This window comes from Euprymna scolopes, chromosome 41 (assembly GCF_053919585.1).
Source record: "Euprymna scolopes isolate OS-2025 chromosome 41, ASM5391958v1, whole genome shotgun sequence".
Taxonomy (NCBI): Eukaryota; Metazoa; Mollusca; class Cephalopoda; order Sepiida; family Sepiolidae; genus Euprymna; species Euprymna scolopes.
The window spans coordinates 27,100,655-27,120,636 of record NC_136522.1 but is presented as its reverse complement, the minus strand read 5'-3'; the positions used below and the strand labels follow the sequence as shown (position 1 = coordinate 27,120,636).

The window sequence follows — 19,982 nt, the reverse complement described above, 5'->3', positions numbered from 1 at the left end:
AATTCAGCTTGCTCTCTTCGCTGCGAACTATTCGACTCTTTTCTCCTTAATACGTTCTTAATGTGTTGGTATATATATATATATATATATATATATATATATATATATATATATATATATATATATGTATATAAGGCTGAATGTGTATGTGTGTGTGTGTCTGGTCACGAATAGGCTCCTATATGGTTGACTTTTTTAAAAAACTGATTACATATAATGATAGAAGATGTACCGAGACACAGGAATGGGTATGTTTGATCCGGCAGAACGATGGTTCATAAAAATTGTGCGGTCTGCGTTCGCACCTGGTCCACAAAGTATGGAAATAAAAAATTAAAAAAATTAAAAAAAAAAAACTTTACAAGTGTTTTTGATATAGATGTACATAAGAATACTTTGATAAGTATGTTTTAACTTAAATAGGGATGGTATAATAAGATTGTGGGGTCTGCGTTTGCGCCTGGCCTCCATGGAATGGAAATAGGCACAAAGTTTAATAAAGACTTTTCATATCTATCTGCGTAAGTATACTTTGATAATTATGTTTCAGTTTGAAGAAATATGGTATAATAAAATTATGAGGTGTTCGTTCGCACCTGACCTCCATAGAATGGAAATATGTCACAAAGTTTAACAAGGAGTTTTAATATAGACCCACAGAATATCGTGATAAGTGTTTCAGTGTGAACAGGTATGGCATAATAAATTATGGGGTTTATCTATTTTATTTTTACTTTCATAATATTTTACGTTGGTTTTGATACCCCCAAATTCGAAGCTATCTCTTTATAATCCTTCCTTTTGATAACCTATCATACTTTGATAAATCAGAGTCCATTTTCTGTAGGCTGTTTTTGAACCTAGTCAACAACGAGTACTTTTGCTAGTGTATATACTAGCATGGGTACCCGACATTGCCCGGGTTGACATGAAGTTCCGTTTAACCACACCTAATGATATTAATCATTTTCATCATGGGGAAACAAGTTCAAAAATATAAGAACGGATAAAAACATGTAAATGTAATTGTCCAAGAAAAAAAGGAAAGAAGTACGTGATACCCTATTTCGGCAGAAGGGATACAAAGAGAAGAAACTATTCTCCGAATATTGAGCACTTTTTGTTGTCTGTGCGTTAAAAAGAATCCTCCCAAAAATGAAGAAATAAAAATAAAAACAACTTTTGTTTCAATAAAAATAGCAGCCAGTGGCCGAACGATCGAAAAAAAAATAATAGCCAAACGAGTGTGTAATATGCGTTTCTTTTTCTTTTTTCTTTTTTGTAAAGGCTTTTTTTTCATAAATAAAGGAAATCTTTTATTTGCTTTTTTTGAGAGAGGGGTTTTTGTTTCTAAAAGTGTGGCTGAAGTTTGAATTCGAAGCGGTAAAAGTTTCTGCATAGCCGTTTCAAGAATATTAAAAACAAACAAATGAATTTTTTTCGGTTTATTCGTGAGTGTTTTTTGTTTGAATATTAAAAAAAAAACATTTTTTCTGTCTACACCGAATTATTTTTTAAGCTAAAAACTTATTGGGATTACCAAATTATTTTATTTGGTTAAGTTTCTAGGGAGAGATAACTCTACGTCTTAAAAAAAAAGTCGATGCCGGAAATAATTCCAAATAAATTAAATTAAATATATTATCAATTAAATTGTTTTTTAAAGTTTATTAAATAACAATCTTAAATAGAACATTTAAAACAATTCTTTCTCTAGAAACATTAACTAACATACTGCTATTAAGTAAAATCGATTTTCCTTAATGCAATATGCAAATAAGGTGGTTTTTTAATTGTATATTTTGCAAGAATCATACTATGTATAGAAATAAATGAAAGAATAACGTAGCGGATCTTTATGTATATATTAATCAAATTGTGAACAAACAACCAGCAAACAAACAGACAGGAATACGAATATATATATATGTAGAGAGAGAGAGAGATGTGTGCGTCTGTGTGTGTGTAAAAAATAATGATGACTAATTTTCAATTGACTAATACATTTGATGTAGAGTGTGTTTCAATTTTTACTTTCCAGGCTATGTCTATAATTGGGGACCCCAAAACGTCATTTTTGTAGCAAGAGACAGTGCTGGGAACTCAGCTACTTGCCGGAATAAACTCTTTGTTAAGTGTAAGTAAATCTTTCTTTCTTTGTCTCTATTTACATTGGTTTTACAAATCAATTCAAATGTACTAGATAGTATCGCTATTTGTCATAAATATACTACTACTGCTAAGACTATTGCTGCTACTACTACTACTACTACTACTAATGCTAATTAGTTTTAAACAAATTGTAATTGAATACAAATGAATTCTATATATACATATTTTGATAATACAAAGAGAAGAAACTATTTATGTATGATAATCTGAAAACTAATTTTTCTGAATTTGTAAAAATACCTTTAAAGCTGGTAACATATGCTATATATATATATATATATATATATATATATATATATATATATATATATATATATATATATAATCATTTGCAAATACCTACAAACATTAGTGTTTTATCCTTTCGTGAATCATCAGTAGAGAGTGACATGATTACTGCCGGTCGGGAGATTCGAACCCGGCCATGAAGCCATCTATAACTCCATTAGCAAGGAACAAACCTCACGGCCTACCTCAACAGCGAGAAATATCGTTGAAATTTAAACATTTATTTTTAAATGTCGTAACATCCGACCATAATGATCTAATGATTATAACATCATGATCTGCACATGTGAGCTTAAGTGACCGACTTTTCAGTTCAATTTTAAACTGTTCTTAAAGGGGCTCACATTATATATATATATATATATATATATATATATATATATATATATATATATTAGAGAGCTGAAAACAGCAGACAAAAATACCGGAATCTTAATTGAAGGCCTTGAAATGTTAACTGGGGAATAGTGTTAAAGATGTAAACGGAGTGGCTATAAAGAATGATCATAGCAGGTGTTCACGTTTACACAATGAAATTCATTAAGATGCTGGCAATAATGTGTGAGAAAAGCCAGGCAATGCGGACCTTATCAAGAGAGACGAGCCTTGTATTGACGACTACGAAGACTATGCTAAATATTTGGTTCTCTTCATACAAGAGTTGCAAAAATTTGGTTAAACACCGTATTAAGACCTTGATATTCTAGTTCTTTTCATGGCCAGTTGCACAAACTGCAGAGAAACATGTTCAAAAATTTCTCGATTGAATCACAAAGTGATTTATATGTGCACTAAAAAGCAAATAGTTCTAATTGCTACACCCTTTCTCTGCTTCGTTGGAATTCGCTTTCCTCCTCACTCATCAAAACAAGGAACTTTTTATGGGAAGGTATTAACTCAAAATATTTTCAATTAATGGAAATCATTCCAAACACTAAAAAGTAACACATACATGTAAAAATAGTAAGCTGATGCAATATTAGAAACTCCTATAAAACAAACAGCCAAAAGCTAAAGGCTTAGAAAATTTTCAAGCTGGCCACACCTTGAACAGGACCCTAAAACGTCTGCTTAACAACCTCTTTGTCTTGGTGTAAAAAAGTCAATGATTCACATATCAGCTTTATTTATCTTGCACACACACATCTCTATACATACGTGATAGTTAGTCAAACAAACTATATATGCACTAACAACAATATAAACAAACGTACACACATACAAAATGCCACGCTGCAAAATACTCACATATATTACTTATAAACGCATATCCACACTATGGATATTTTGACTTTCACGTTTCTAAGCCTTGTAACTATTTACTTAACTTTCTCTACCAAACCCGTGTTTGCACTATGGACATTTACTAACATAAAAATAGCTTATATAGAGAAACATGTTCTTTTATAAATATGTTGTTCCCAAATTTTCATTTACAAAACTCTGTTTATGGTTTCAGGTAGCCTTTGCTCCCTGGTGACTTTTTATTCCTTTAATTTTTCATTTATTTTCATATTTTCATTTTATTATGCATGCATATTCCTTCATTATATTTATTTGCAACAACATAACATTTATACCGATTTATATTAATTGTTATTGGCAAAGATGCTTTGAAGAAGATGGTTTCTACCAATGCCAGGGACCATGCCACAAAGTCTTGTGCATCATGAAGATCAAAATCCCCCAAACTGAAAAAATTAAGCTACCTGAAGTGGATACGGTTGATTATATAACGAAACCGAACGGAAGATACGAAAAAAAGAAACCATATATTTATTTTTAAAAAAATTACTTTATTTTTAACACTTCTTGAGTTATTTCGAAAAAAAAAACACTTCTTGTATTATCAAATAATAAAGCAAATTTAGTTTTAACACCTTTTCTGTTTACGAAACAACAAAAGGCACTTCTGTGGTATGCGGACGGCGTCCATCTTTTCTTGGTGCGTTTCACTAAACTGTCGCTAGGTGGCGCTTCTCGGTCAAAAAACATTTAAATTATGAATTTGTTGTTGACCCTTCAAAGTTGCTTTAATAAAAAAATGTTTCATTTTAATTATTTATTCGTTCGAAAAAAAAAGCTATTACAACCTTTTTATTGAATAATTATTTTATCATAAATATTTATGTATGGTAATCTGAAAAAAAAAACTAAATAAAATTTTACCGCTGCCATATTTATCTAAATTCAATTTATTTTTTAAGTCTTGAATATGGAAACTTAATTCAAATATTTAAATTTTCTTGCACCAAAACGATTTTTATTTGTTGAAAATATGTCATTATACAGAAAATTGGCGAAATTGATTTATAAATTTACATTTACAAATAATCAAATTAATTTTTTTATAATATGGATGTTGGATTTGTTTTACAATAGACTTTAAAATGTTTATTCGGTTCGAAAAACAAGTACTATTGAGCGTTACGTGAGAATAGGAAAAAATGACCGCCAAAATAGGCCCATAAAACAAATTACTGGTAGAAATCCACCTAATAAAAGTTACTGACCGTGCTGTAATAATAACATTGTCATTTAGAAAGCCATCCTTAATATGAAGAGGAAGGTTCTTTGTAAACTATTCTGTACTTTCACCTCACAATTTAATAAATAAATAAACTTGGGAAATTAAAACTGTCTCCGGAAATTATATTACTGATGAAGTTTAATATCAGTAAAAGGATCTGGCGAAACACCGTTTGCTGCTATCTTTGAATCGGGTACACTTCTAGTTTGCCAATATTTATGAAATTATTGCTTTTGTTGTGTTTATGTTTTTCCCCAATTCGCAATAATAACTTTTTTTGTTGTGAAAGAAAATTAGCTATTACTAGCGAGGAGACCCGACGTTGCCCGATGCTGAATGATGATCGACAAATACTTCACTAGGTGTATCAGAACTTTTAGGGAATTTTTTACAGCCCTAACACGAAACGGCGAATAAAATATAAGAAACTCGTAATTTCTCCTTTAAAAGTAGGTTGTTTATTTTCTGTATGGAATATACTTCCAAAATAAACTATTAAAGTTGTTTAAAAAATAATAGAAATATTATTTTTAAAAAAATAGTGTTTACAAAGTGCCGGCGCGCCTTCATGTAGCCATTCTTTTACGTAATGAAATCAATTGAATTTTACGAGTTAATTTTTTTCAATTTTTAAACTTTAAAAATCTATCAAAATTTTTCTATTGGTTAAATTTTTACGATATTTTCAGGGTAAATGTGAAATTTTATGCTCTTTCTAATAAACCAAATATACTATTTTAGACAAACATTTTTTTAATTCCCCCCCCCCATTTTGAAATGTCCATTAAAATTTTAATAATTTATGTACCAAAGTTTATACATCACAAATTGAAGAGAAAAGATCAATAAATAATATATTCAATTTTTAAAACAAAAAAGAAGTGTTTTTAGAAATTTACCTGTAAACTCCAAAGTTTAAAACCTTTTTTAAAACCACATTTTTTTAAAATGAAACTTTATAATCTTCTTATATTGCACAAAAGTTTCGTTTTATTACGAAAATTATTTCTATTTCATTCAATGTTTTTTTAGATATCAAAAAGCAAAAAAAAATCACTCCATAAAGCGGAAATTAAATATATTACATCAAAACTCGTGTATTTCTTTGAGAGAAGAAAAGAACCATCAACTGTTTTTTTTTAAGACAAAAAAATTATAAGTAGAATGTGACTAGTTTTAAGGTATGGAGGCAAAAATTTCTTTACGCACAAGGCTCGGCGGCTAACGCGAACGTGTAATTTTTACTGCCTCTGTCCATCCGTAGTCCAAACGGCGACTTCCGGTTTTCGATAACAACGTAAACATGCTGCGATATCGCGCTTTTTTTCAAAACAATCTTTTGAAAAATTCTTTTATTTAAAAAATAAATAGTATTTAAAATATAAATATGGATAAATTCTGAACAATGAAGAATGGAACTCAACATTCAATAGTATTTTTATAGGTAAGTGATTTTTTCGATTTTTATAACCGAAGAAAGTAAAATTTGGTTTATTTTCTTCAAATCTTTTTTAAAGAAAACCGAGTTAAAAAAACAAATATTACATAATTTGCTATTAAACCTGTTATTTTCTTTTAAAATTCGGTCTTTGCTCTTTTAATTAAAAAAATAGGGTTTGAATGACATTTTTCAAGTAGTTATAAACTTGTAAAAATAGAAGGTCGAATTATTCAATTTTTTTCCATGCATTAAGATCGATTTCTGACACACCTAATGCTTCATACGCTCATATTTTTATTGCTATCGAAATCGGTGAAATTATCCATTTTTCAATCAAACTGACTGATTCCTTGCTCTAGTTAGAGACCTATAACGCTGCACCGGGAAGAAGCTCCACATACCTCTTCAAAGTGATTTAGTCCTCAATATATTGTAGTCTACACTGCAAAGTAGAGAACCTAATCTTGATTTTTATTTTTATATAATTATTTTGAATTAAAGTTTAAAATGCAAAAAAGTAAAGTTTCATCATTCAATTGTGCTCAAAACAGAACATTCATTTCAGACGTGCCCCTATCATATCAAAGCATCTACTCTTGATTTTATATGCCTGGTGCTGTGATAATGGCTTTGCTAGGGTTATAAATTATGATGAATAGTTAAATGAATAAAGAAAGAAAGAGAGTGAATATAAAGGCAATAAAATTTTATATCTCTTATCCATACCCCCTAAAGATTTCTCTCAGTTTTTTGCTAAAAGAATCGGTTAAACTATCAGAAAGCATTTTCAATTTTACATTGACCGTGATTAGCCATCATTAAAAAAAAAAAAAAAACTAGCCCAACCCCTACCTATGTAAATGTCCACTCAAAATATTTATTTAATTTTTTGGTGGCGGGAAGGGGGGGGTAATTCTATTTTAAATTAGAGGAATGAGAGTTTATCCAACACTTTTCAAACGGTCCTACTTTTTACCTATTTATTCACTTTTGCCATTTTTACCGGTGCCATTTTTTTCCAGTGTCATTTTAACTATGCCATTTGTACCTAAATTCGTATTTACGTGTTTCTGAAACAATGTTTTTATTCCTTTTTCAGCTTTACCTTTGTCGATAACCAATAAACTTGTGTCTAAAACATATCATGACTCAGTCTTAGTTGTCGATAAGAATTTATGCTAAATGTTCTAGGTTTGCACGTTTTCTGCCAAACGTACGCATTCCGGAGTCTGCATAACCAGTGAGCATGAAAGGAAAGTTTTGTAACAGAATTATCTATATATAAATATGCTTGTCCGTACGGTGTCACGTCATCATCATCGCAAACATTAATTAATGAAACGCGTCATCATCATCGCAAACATCAATTAATGTGAATTATCTCCCTTTATTGTTCAATCTTTATTAGTTAAAAATCATTTTTATTCAGTAATAAATATATTTTTTACATTTAACGTTACGAGTTCGTTTTTTTTTATTGTGCCACGTTCTCTTTTTTATTATTTTTATTTACTTTTGATTGAGCCTTACATAACAAAAAATATGTTTAGAAATACATGTTACAAAAGTCAAGAATGACTTTATTAAATAAATCACCAAAGTCACACTCGCAAATACACTGAGTAACACAGAGTCAAAACATATTTTACGTCTTGTTCTGTTTTTGTTTTACGGCATATCAATCCTTTTTCGTGTTATTTAATGCAGAATCGAGTAATTTTGTAACAATTATACAGCTTCACGTTGTTTACATAGTTATTACTTATGTTTTGTTCGTTTTATTTTGCTTCTTTTACAGGCAGTCATCATCTTCTAATGTCCACCGACATGGCATGCATATTTAAATACTATAAAAAAATGGACACAACATTTTTTTAATATAAAATAAAACACTTTGTTTCATTACTTATGACTTAATTTATTTAAAGAAATATTTATTTCCTATTTAAAGATTTTCAGTATATTTTATTTAACTGAAGAAATATTTATTGTTCATTCATATATTTTTTTCCATTATTTTTATTACATTGTTAGGTGAAGTTTCAGAATAGTTAACACTCCCTCCCCATATTAAGAATGGCTTTCAGCATGATTCTTACAATAGCGGTATCAAAGTTTTTTTTTCTTTCTTATTTTAAAACAAATTATATAAAAAAGATACAAGACCATTAAATTTTTTTTCATTAAATCGCTATTTAGGTGAAGGTTCAAAATAGTTAACCCTTCTCCTCATAACCGTTTTTTTTTTTGCAGTAAAATACTTTGTTTCAATAATTATGGTTTAAATAAATATTTATTCCTTATTTAAAGATTTTCAGTATATTTTATTTAACTGAAGAAATATTTATTGTTCATACATATATTTTTCCCTTATTTTTTTACATTGTTAGGCGAAGTTTCAGAATAGTTAACCCCCCTCCCCATATTAAGAATGGCTTTCAGCATGATTCTTACACTAGTGCTATCAAAGTTTTTTGATTTTTCTTATTTAATAAAAATTATAAAAAAGATACAAGAACATTTTAAACATGTTTTTCATTAAATGGTTATTTAGGTGAAGGTTTAGAAAAGTTAAACCCTCTCCCCTGATTAAGAATGTCATTTTTTGTTATTTCAGCATGATGCTTACATTTTTCTTAGTATAAAAAAAGATATAAGACAATGTTAAGCTTTTTTTTTATTAAAATGTTAAATCAAAGTTCGGAATAACTTTTACTTTATAGCCAGCTGTATTAAAATGTTTTAGCATTTAATACCTAATAAGGTTTTCGCTTCAATTGCCACATTGTAATTGTCTGTATTTTTGAGATGAGGTGTTTCATTTATTGAGATTGTCGGACTGACTTCCTAATCTTAATTGTCATAGTCACAACGTTTCGGCCGTTTTGCCCTCCGGCCTTCATCAGGTGTTTTGTGTCCTAATGACATATGGCCGAGTGGTCCTGGACGTTGTATCAAAGTTTACAGTTACCCAAAGGTGCTGAGTTCAATCCTGAACGAAGGCAGTGAAAAGTAACATTCAAAACAGAATAAGCAACTATGTCCCAGAGCCTAGCTGGGGTCCGAACACGGTACCCCCGTAATAATAATAAAGGGTTGGGTTCGAGACTCCTAACAAACGGCTCCTCAGTTCGATACAAAACACCTGATGAAGGCCAGAGGGCAAAACGGCTGAAATGCTGTGTCTATAACAACCAAGATGTGGAAGTCAGTCCGACAATCTCAATCAAGGAATTTCTTACGGATGTGTTTTAAAAGATTTTAACTACCGTGGAATTTCCACTGGTCCTGCTAGTACAATTAATTCGTGGTGATAAACGTTTTTTTTTTTTCATAGTTTATTTGGTTTTTTATTCTTGCAGACAAAACCTGTGAAAATCCACCTCGTTTTGATCAAACCAGCTGTAGTATTATATGTCCTGCAGGACAGGCATTGTGTATGCCATTTCCGTTTAAGTTATCTTGTAGCAAGCTGGGAGTATTCAACAGAGAAAATCCTTTTAATGACTTGGTTATCCCCCCTTGTGGAGGTAAGTATCTTTTATTTATTTATTTTTTTTACTTTTACAGGAGCACGATGTAGAAAGTTAAGATGTCTGTTCGCATTACATTTAAATTTCTGCATGTTAGTACAATCAAAGAAGCAAGAAACAGGGAGGGAGTTTCAAAATATAGCAGTTCAAGGTAAGAAAATATTAGAATTGAAATTTTTTCGGCATCTAGAGATCTCTACAGTGAAAGGGGCTGGATTTTGCTACTTTTCAAGTTAGTCGGGCGAATTTACGCCAAGGGAGTTTGCCATAGTATTTTAAAGTTAAATTAAATAGTATTTTCAAGTCAAATTAAATAGTATTTTCAAGTTAAATAAAATAGTATTTTCAAATCAAATTAAATAGTATTTTCAAGTTAAATTAAATAGTATTTTCAAGTTAATTAGTATTTTCAAGTTAAATTAAATAGTATTTTCAAGTTAAATTAAATAGCTTTTTCAAGTTAAATTAAATAGTATTTTCAAGTTAATTTAAATAGTATTTTCAAGTTAATTTAAATAGTATTTTCAAGTTAATTAGTATTTTCAAGTTAAATTAAATAGCATTTTCAAGTTAAATTAAATAGCATTTTCAAGTTAAATTAAATAGTACTTTCAAGTTAAATTAAATAGTACTTTCAAGTTAAATTAAATATAATTTTCAAGTTAAATTAAATAGTATTTTAATATTAAATAAAATATTATTTTCAAGTTAAATTAAATAGCATTTTCAAGTTAAATTAAATAGTACTTTCAAATTAAATTAAATAGTATTTTCAAGTTAAATTAAATAGTATTTTCAAATTAAATTAAATAGTATTTTCAAATTAAATTAAATAGTATTTTCAAGTTAAATTAGATAGTACTTTCAAGTTAAATTAAATAGTATTTTCAAATTAAATCAAATAGTATTTTCAAGTTAAAATTAAATAGTATTTTCAAATTAAATTAAACAGTATTTTCAAATTACATTAAATAGTATTTTCAAGTTAAATTAAATAGTATTTTCAAGTTAAATTAAATAGTACTTTCAAGTGAAATTAAATAGTACTTTCAAGTTATATTAAAGTTTTACGATATCTTTTTTTATTAAATTGTTAGGTGAAAGTACTGAATAGTTACAAAACACCCTCCTCTCCCATTATTAAGAATGGCTTTCTAAATAATAACGTTATTATTTCAGTACGGTTCAATAAGTGCATAAGTATCAAAAAAATGTATTCAATAAAAAACAATAAATCAGAGTTAATTCTAAGAAGTCCATTTTCAAAACCAATATGCAAATATCAAGAAGTTTCATTGAATAATGACAATAAAGAGGTGCTCATAAATCAAGTCTATTCACGATACTGCCTTGTGTGCCGCGTCATTAACAGACTAAGGCTTTGGAAAAATCCACGTAATGATGTCTATCGCTCCACTCGATTAGTTGGAATACAAATGTGCATTTGGAGATGTTGCCATCCTCTGCAAACACTGCTACAGGCCCGAATTTTTAAATTGTTCAACATCTACCAGTATGTGTTATCTTTATAAAACTACAATTTGCCAATGCATAGAGTATTATTGTTTTTACTCACAACTTCCACGCAATGTGATCCAATAAGCTTACTATATTTTTTCCCTTCAACGAAATTTATATATCTGACCCACTCGGCTTGCAACAAAATACTCTTTCGTCAGTTTAGAGATCTCTGTACTATAGTCTAATTGCTTCTTGACTTTGTTTGCATTTGGAATTCCCCCTGCTCCCTGTTTCCACAACCGTACCAACATGCAGAAAGTAAAATGTAATGTGAACAAACATGTTTCTACCCAGTTTCCAACCTCGGTTTTACCCCTCCTAAATTTACGTCTATCACGTTTCTGTCTCAATACACCTTGCTTATAGTGAACTAATGTAAAAACAAAATTAAGATTAAATAGCCAATGCTATCAAGGACTATGAATCCAATCTGTAAATAAAGCTATTTCTAACCCTAACTAAAAATTTCATCCCTGTATCTCAATACTTAAGTAAGGCTTGGTTGTAAGTAAACTCCTGACCGACAAACTATATCGATTCAGGCAAGCCCATTCAACAGAATATATCTTAACTGTATCTTATCTTAACTGTAGTCTCTGAACGTATATAATCGTTCACTGAACGTATATAATCGTTCACTGGATAAAACAGAGGAGGGTAGAGCGGTAGCCCTTGATATATCTAAGGCTTTTGACAGGGTATGGCACGATGATTTTCTGAGGAAAATTAGATCATATGGTATCACTGGAAGAATACATAACGTAATTAAATCCTTCTTAAGTAAGAGAAAAATCCAGAATGTCCTCGACGGTCGTACATCCAAACAATATGATATAAATGCGGGAGTACCCCAGAGGTCTATCCCTGGGCCTTTATTATTCCTGATATTCATAAATGACCTCCCTGATAAAATTGTTTCGAAGATGGGTATATTTGCCGATGACACCACCCTCTATAACAGGAATGAGGGGAAAACCAAATGAACACATATCTAAGGAAATGGCAGAAACTAGAGGATAGGATAACCTCCAAATCTGCAGTGGAATGGGGACAAAAATGGATGGTCACATTCAATGCTGCTAAGACTAAGATTGTTTCCTTCAATAACTACAAGAAACTTTTTCTACCACCAATAGCAATAGCCAAGAACACACTGCCTGAAAGTACTTCCTTTAAACTCCTCAGCCTAACGTTTACAGGGAACATGAACTGGAATAAATACATTGAGAGAATTGCAAAGGCTGTTGCAAAGAAGGTGGACTCTCTCTACCATGCTAGAAAACTAATTACGCCTGACAGTATCCTATACCTCTATAAGGCCACCATTCGCCTATGTATGGAGTACTGTTGTCACATTTGGGCTGGTGCATCTGCTGCTTGTCTCTCACTCCTGGACAGGGTTCAAAAGAGAGTCACCAACCTAATATTTCCTGAACTGTCATCTAGGCTTCAGCCTCTGTCCCATCGACGAAATGTTACATCTCTCTGCCTGTTCTACAAATACTTTAATGGTGAAAGCACTTGTACCTCCTCGATGTGACTACCCCCGACAAAGCCGACAAGCAACTAAGTCCCACCCCTTTACAGTAGATATCCCTAGGTGTAAGAAAGCTTTTTACTCCAATAATTTCTTCCCCAGAAATGCAAGTGATGGAACTCCCTTCCGGGATTCTGCTTTCCCAACTGTACTGATATGCAAAAAGTTCAAGTGTAATGTGAACAAACATCTTTCTACTCATCTCCCTTCATAATGCCCCCACAAATTATTTTCCCGATGGTAGCCCCCTGCTTCAAAGTGGCACTTGCCTTGTTTGAGGTGAAAATTGAAAAAAAAAGTTATGAAAATGTCAATCAATACATTTCATTCACTTTTAATTATCCTTTTTTTCACTCGAAAATACTAAAACTGACAACTGCAACAAGGAACAAATGGTCATTTCATAACTAAAATTCGTAACCTTTCTTACTTTGTTTAAACAAAAAGAACATTAAAATTTTGCCTTTGAAAACCGGGTACTCTTACACCATTTGACCCGAATTCTCGTGAATTCCCGCCAAGCATGAATCGGGCGAGACCGGCAATCATCGGTGAAATTTTGAAACGCTAACTCGACTTTTTATATTATTTATTTAATTATTCTTTCTGTTATGTTATAAATCTATACATGTTAGAAAAAGAACATGAAAACATCGATACAGATAATCTCATATTGTCAGAAGAAATTGCTGTCCCCCAAAAATGAGGTGCAACGGGCAACAATTGTAAACACAGATGTTTACTTAAAAAACGGATCGTGTGTAAAGGATGGTTTTCTCCTGGCGATGTACAAATGAACAGTGCCACCAAAAGAACCTGACTGAACAACAAGTCTTGAAAATAAAAAAAAACAAGAAAAAAAAATACGGTTACAAAAAAGAAAACAAAACAAGCAAACAAAAAAATATATATACGTCTACTGTATGTTATTTTCCGTGCATGACCTTTATTTTCTCGATTACGTCATTGAATTAAATTTGCATTTTTAAAACTCAATAAAATAAATTGAATGTAGGTATATATGGCAACAGTAAACTTAATTTAGAACTTTTTTTCAGATTATTATATATAAAAATTTATTATAAAATATTTCTTAAGTCGTTATAATTTTTCTTTTCTCTGCTTCTACATAATTTGGACCTAACCAACCGATTTTTTCCAAACTTGATGCAAGACACTTATCCCTATGTTAAACTAGGGTAATGAGAGCTTAGTTTGTATAATATAGGATTGAAACCGCTATCTTCAGACAATGCTCACCTAGAACCGTAGAGATTCAACGCTTTAGAGCGGTTTCAATCCTACCCAAAACGGCCAGAGGATTAGTTGGCCATGTGTTCTAGTTAGTGGCGAGAAGATAACTATGGAAGGCAGTAATCACTGAGAATACAGTAAAGAGACTCAGCATTTCTATCCCGTCGCAGTTAACTACCTGACGAAGGTCAGAGGAATAGTTGGCCGAAATGTGGTGAAACAACAACTATGAAGATGGGGATAGAGCACTATCGTAAATGTATCTCACCTGCCCGGCTAGGGAAAGGTCATAGCTTAGTCGCATTGGTGAGTTGTGTTACAATAAAACAGTACTGTATTTAGATAACTTTATATATATATATATATATATATATATATATATATATATATATATATATTTAGACGTACATTGTCGAATAGCACGGAGTGTTTTTGCTTAATTGTCTTTTTTGTAATTTCTCCATTTTTCGTATAGTCGTTCTTTGGTCGAATTTGTGTAAGAAAGTTCCAAAGTCGTTTTCGTCCATCTGTTTTTTTTTCTTTTGCATTTCAACTGATTTTCCTCAGTCGTCTTCCGGTCTGGATTCTTTTATATGCTTCAGTTTAAATTACATTTAAATTACTAAAAATAGTGAAGCGTCTCGTGTGTAAAAATATGTTTTAATGAGTTAAGAACGTGATTAAAATAAATTTACAATAGTTTAAAAGTGTGATTTAAAAAATTGTATGGAACTTAAAGTTTTTTGTTTTTTAATTAATTTATAAATTTACATTACAACACACACACACACACACATACATATGTAACATCTATTCAAAATAAACTAAACTCTTTGTATAAAGGCTTTATTTTCCTTCTTCAAAAAAAAACAAAAAATAACTACATCAATCTCTCAAACTAGGAACTTACCGAACACCAAATTGAATTTCTTAACCTAGGACCTAATTGTTACATCTTTAACACATATAACCACCAAATGAAAAGCGCTGTACTAGAACTTGTATACGACGAGATTATTACATTAAAAACGAACAAAAAAATCACTACACACCAAGGAATAAAAAGACATACTCAAAGCCGAATCCATTAAAAACAGGTTCGATAAAAACAAAAGATCTTATAACTAATAATCTGAAAAAAGCAGCCAATAAACTTAAAAATCACCCAAATATTACCATTAGAAAAAGCTACAAAGCTAACATATACGTCATATTTAACGAATCTGATTGTTTAAAAATAACTGCAAACAATTTTAGATGATCACACAAAATTTAACAAGTAAAAAGAAACAACTCAAAACTCAAGTCAATAAATTCATAATTGCTAAGAAAGCAATAATAAACAATCAAAAACTCCCCAAAATAATTGGTGATTATAAACCCGGATATCTATATGGCAACCCCCCCATAAATTCAACTGCCCCCTCCGCCCCATTATTTCACAAGTAACAACCCCTATCTATCAATTAACCAAAACAATTAATTATCTCATAACCCATTTTACCTACAAAGCAAATATAGCGTTAAATCTACCGAATAACTTATACATATTCTCTAAACAACAAAAGTTAACAAAATCACCGCCTCCACCTCACTAGACATAGAAAGCCTCTTCACTAAGGTGCCAGTTCACGAAACCATTGATATCATCATGGACAATATATATAATAATTCATCTCTCCCTCCCCTGAAAATTAACCCTATAATTCTAGAAAAAATATTATTAATATGTACAACCGAAGTCCCCTTTTATGATTATAAAAGCAACATTTACACACTGATTGATGGGGTACCAATGGGGCCTATATTTGGACACACTTTTAGCAACTCTTACATATTCAACCTGGAGAATAAAATATTTAATACTATTAAAAACCGTTTGTTTACGTTAGGTGCGTCGACGATAATTGTATTCTTGCTGACAATAATAACGAAATAGAGAAACTAAAGAATCATTTTCAAACAACTCCGTACTTACTTTCACTTATGAATTAAATACAAACAATAGTATTTCATTTCTTGATGAATTCATCACTTCTCCATATAAAAAGACTATTGCAGCCAATTCCTGTATCTTAAACTTAACAAATGAATGTCCATACCGATATAAAACCGCAATAATGATGAACCTAATTAATCGAACCGAATTGATTTCCTCAAATAAAAAAAACTATTCTACAGTAAATTAAAAAATATAAAACAGGTTTTAATTAATAACCAATTCTCCAATTTCTTTGTCAATAAACAAATAAAACTAACAATTAGAAACGTTGACCAAACTAATAATAACCAAGTTAACAATCAATGTGAGTTGGCGTCCTTCCGTCTAGATAGTCGATGGAGAACCTCGCCTGAAAGTTGTCATGAGTGGTGGCAACTATTGCTGTGACTGAGCAGACCGATGCGGGTGCGGCAGATTCTGTTGCACTTCCCGCAGGATACCCTCTGTCCTGTTCTGCCGATGCTGCTTCTGATGCACCTGCCTCTCTTCTCCTCCCACTGTTCATCTCTTCTCTCCTCGCTCAGTCGGACACATTTCTGGACTTTAACCGTCCAGGATCATAGTCCGCTGCATAGGATTCAAGGTCAACTGGATGTTTGCCGGATTTTAAGTCCTTTTTGCACACATCCTTAAATCTGAGGAGTGGTCTACCGGTTGGTCTACTGCCAGCTAAGAGCTTTTTAGGGCAGATGAGTGGCACTGGACCCCATCCACCTCCTAATCTCTCACGTGCTGACTCCAAGCGTCACACCCTGGTACACTGCTTCAGCTGGCGGGCTAAACCACGTAAGGGGGGGTGATGTTTACGCTGCATCGGAGGAACTGCTGCTAATTTGTCAACGGCTAGAGGGCGGAAGAGATTAATGATCCAACGGCCAAGTGTAGGGAGGTAAACCTATCAAATCAGGAGTGGAGCCCCGAAGGCGGATCAGTGTGCTGTGCAAACTGACTCTGGCAACTTCTGCAACCAAACTGGTGCCAAACGTACTGCTCTGCTTTCCTTTGGAACACACTAGTGAGATCGAAAGGGGGTCTTAAGTACTGGGCAGATTAGGACCTCCATACATTTAGCCCAGGCTCGTGCCCCGGGAGACACGGGAGACAGCAATTATGAGTCTTGAGCATATTGGCGTAAGCTTGGACGCTATGGGTTGTCTCCAACGGTGGGAGGGATCGTCATAACAATTACCATCCCATTAATTTATTCTATCGCAACTAGCTACACTACTTTAAATCAGATGAAAATGTACAAAGGGTTATAATACATCGATATATATCCCCAGTCAATAATAATAAGATCAGATTTATAATCTACTACAAGAAATTAACAACTGCTAATCTTATAATAAAAAAAATCACTTCTCGGACAGCAAAATCAGTCGATGAAACCAATGTAGTCTACCAATACAAATGCCCCTTGGAGAAATGCATCTCCAACAATAGAAACACCAATAGCTACGTTGGACACACGATCAACAAGTTGTTCAGACGATTAACCCTATACCTTTCAGTTACAAGCTCGATTTGCCAACATCTAAACCACAGTCCCAATTTAGAAAAATCTTATTTGAAAATCCAAAAAGCATTCATCCAAACGTAAAAAGACTAAAAATACTATAAGCATTATATATAAGAGCTAAACAGACAAAAATTAACAATGTAAATTTTGAAAAAAAGTTATACCATTTTAAAGTGCCTGGGCACATCACCATTCAAAATATGTATACATATGTGTATATGTGCACATATAGTTACATATGTATACCTATATATATATGTTGTAATGTAAATTTATTAATTAAATTTAAAAGAAAAACTGTAACTTTCATGCCCTTTTGTAAATCACACCTTTAAACCATTGTACATTTATTTTAACCACATTCTAAAAACGTTAACACATTTTTACACACGAGACGCTTCACTATTTCAAGTAATTTAAATGTAATTTGAACTGAAACATATAATAGCATCCAGATTTTAAACAAAACAACAATCAAAAACTGCCTGTAGACAACAGAAGAAAATCAGTTGAAAGTACTTGCAAAAAAAAAACAACAAATAGACAAAAAAAAACGGTTGGACGAAAACGATTATGGAACTTTCTTATACAAATTCGACTGAAATATTAACGACCATACGAAAAATTGAGAAATGACAAAGCAGACGATTAAGCAACAGCACTTCGTGCTGTTCAAGAATGCCTGTCTAAATGAAAACATGCTGCCTAAATACACAAAATACACAATATATATATATATATGTTGTGTGTATATATATATATATATCATAAGTATAAACAAATTGTATATTTATTTTAACCACATTCTAAAAACGTTAACACATTTTTACACACGAGACGCTTCACTATTTATTTAATAGCATCCAGATTTTAAACAAAACAATAATCAAAAACTGCCTGCAGACAACAGAAGAAAACGATTATGGAACTTTCTTATACAAATTCGACTGAAATATTAACGACCATACGAAAAATTGAGAAATGACAAAGCAGACGATTAAGAAACAGCACTTCGTGCTGTTCGACAATGCCTGTCTAAATGAAAACATGCTACCTAAATACACAAAATACGCAATATATATATATATATATATATATATATATATATATATATATGTATATATATATTGTTTTGCTTAATATTTTATAGCCATTAACAATTATTAATCACTATGTGTAACTCTTATGCCAGTCACATGATTTAGACACTATTGAGTCACCATTGATTGATTTATGTATCTACATATAAGTCACTATTGATTTATGTATTTACATATAAAAGTAATTTATTTGAATAGAAGGAGCTTAGTCACATCTTTGCAAACATTATTTTGTAAGATTAATTTAAAATTTTAGGAAACCAAATAATGTTACTGTACAGTTAAATGTAATAAGCAAAGAAGAAAGCGCTCACGTGTGTGTGCATTATGTGGCTATACGACTTATCTTCATGTATGATCTGAGAGAGAGAGAGAGAGAGAGAGAGAGAGAGAGAGAGAGAGAGAGAGAGAGAGAGATTAAATATGGTAGCCATGGATGAATAAGGTGTAGTCTCGTGGAATCGTACGAGATCTCACTACCCACTGCACACATATGCAAATGCAAAAATGCCTGTTGGCAGAGGTGAGGAGGAGAACGCATGCTTGAAGGTGAGAGAGAGAGAGAGAGAGAGAGAGAGAGTTGACAGTGGCGAACTTTTGTTTATTCATTTTATTTATTTATTTTCTATTTACCAGCCCATTTAAGTGCAGTTACATAATTTTTTAATTACATGATTAAAATCACTTGTTTCTTTTTTTTCTGAGACTTTCGGTTTAAAATGCTGTGTGTGTGTGTGTGTGTGTGTGTGTGTGTGTGTGTGTGTGTGTGTGTGTGTGTGTGTGTGTGTGTTTATGCGCATGTTGTAAAGCGGTTTTCTGAATAACCATATCCGTGTAAACGTCTTGCGCTGGGTTAGGGATTTTTATCCTCGACTCTCAAAATCAACAGATTAGACCATTTCTGCAATGATCCTGTCCCTGTTGATTTTGCACTAGTTAAGTTCTATGCAATTCTAAAAGGAGGTTCACCCTCCCAGGCTTTGTTTTCTTTCTTTGAAGAGGGGTTAGTTTATTGCCAGGTAATGCCAACGGGGCTTCCCGGGCATTTTTTGCAGGTTAGAGTACTCCTTCTCGGGAGCGCTGAC

General features: G+C 31.8%; 1 protein-coding gene across 1 annotated transcript in view; it reads left to right on the top strand.

Annotated features, from left to right (window-relative positions):
- The first annotated feature begins 2,034 nt into the window (after window positions 1-2,034).
- The window catches only part of LOC145266449 (uncharacterized), a 303,389-nt gene continuing 285,441 nt past the window's right edge, over window positions 2,035-19,982 (top strand). Inside the window, exons 1-2 of the mRNA XM_080122125.1 lie at window positions 2,035-2,137; window positions 9,794-9,961. Of these exons, the coding sequence (XP_079978251.1) occupies window positions 9,871-9,961 (91 nt within the window). The 5' untranslated portion in view covers window positions 2,035-2,137; window positions 9,794-9,870. The remainder of the gene's footprint in view (window positions 2,138-9,793; window positions 9,962-19,982) is intronic.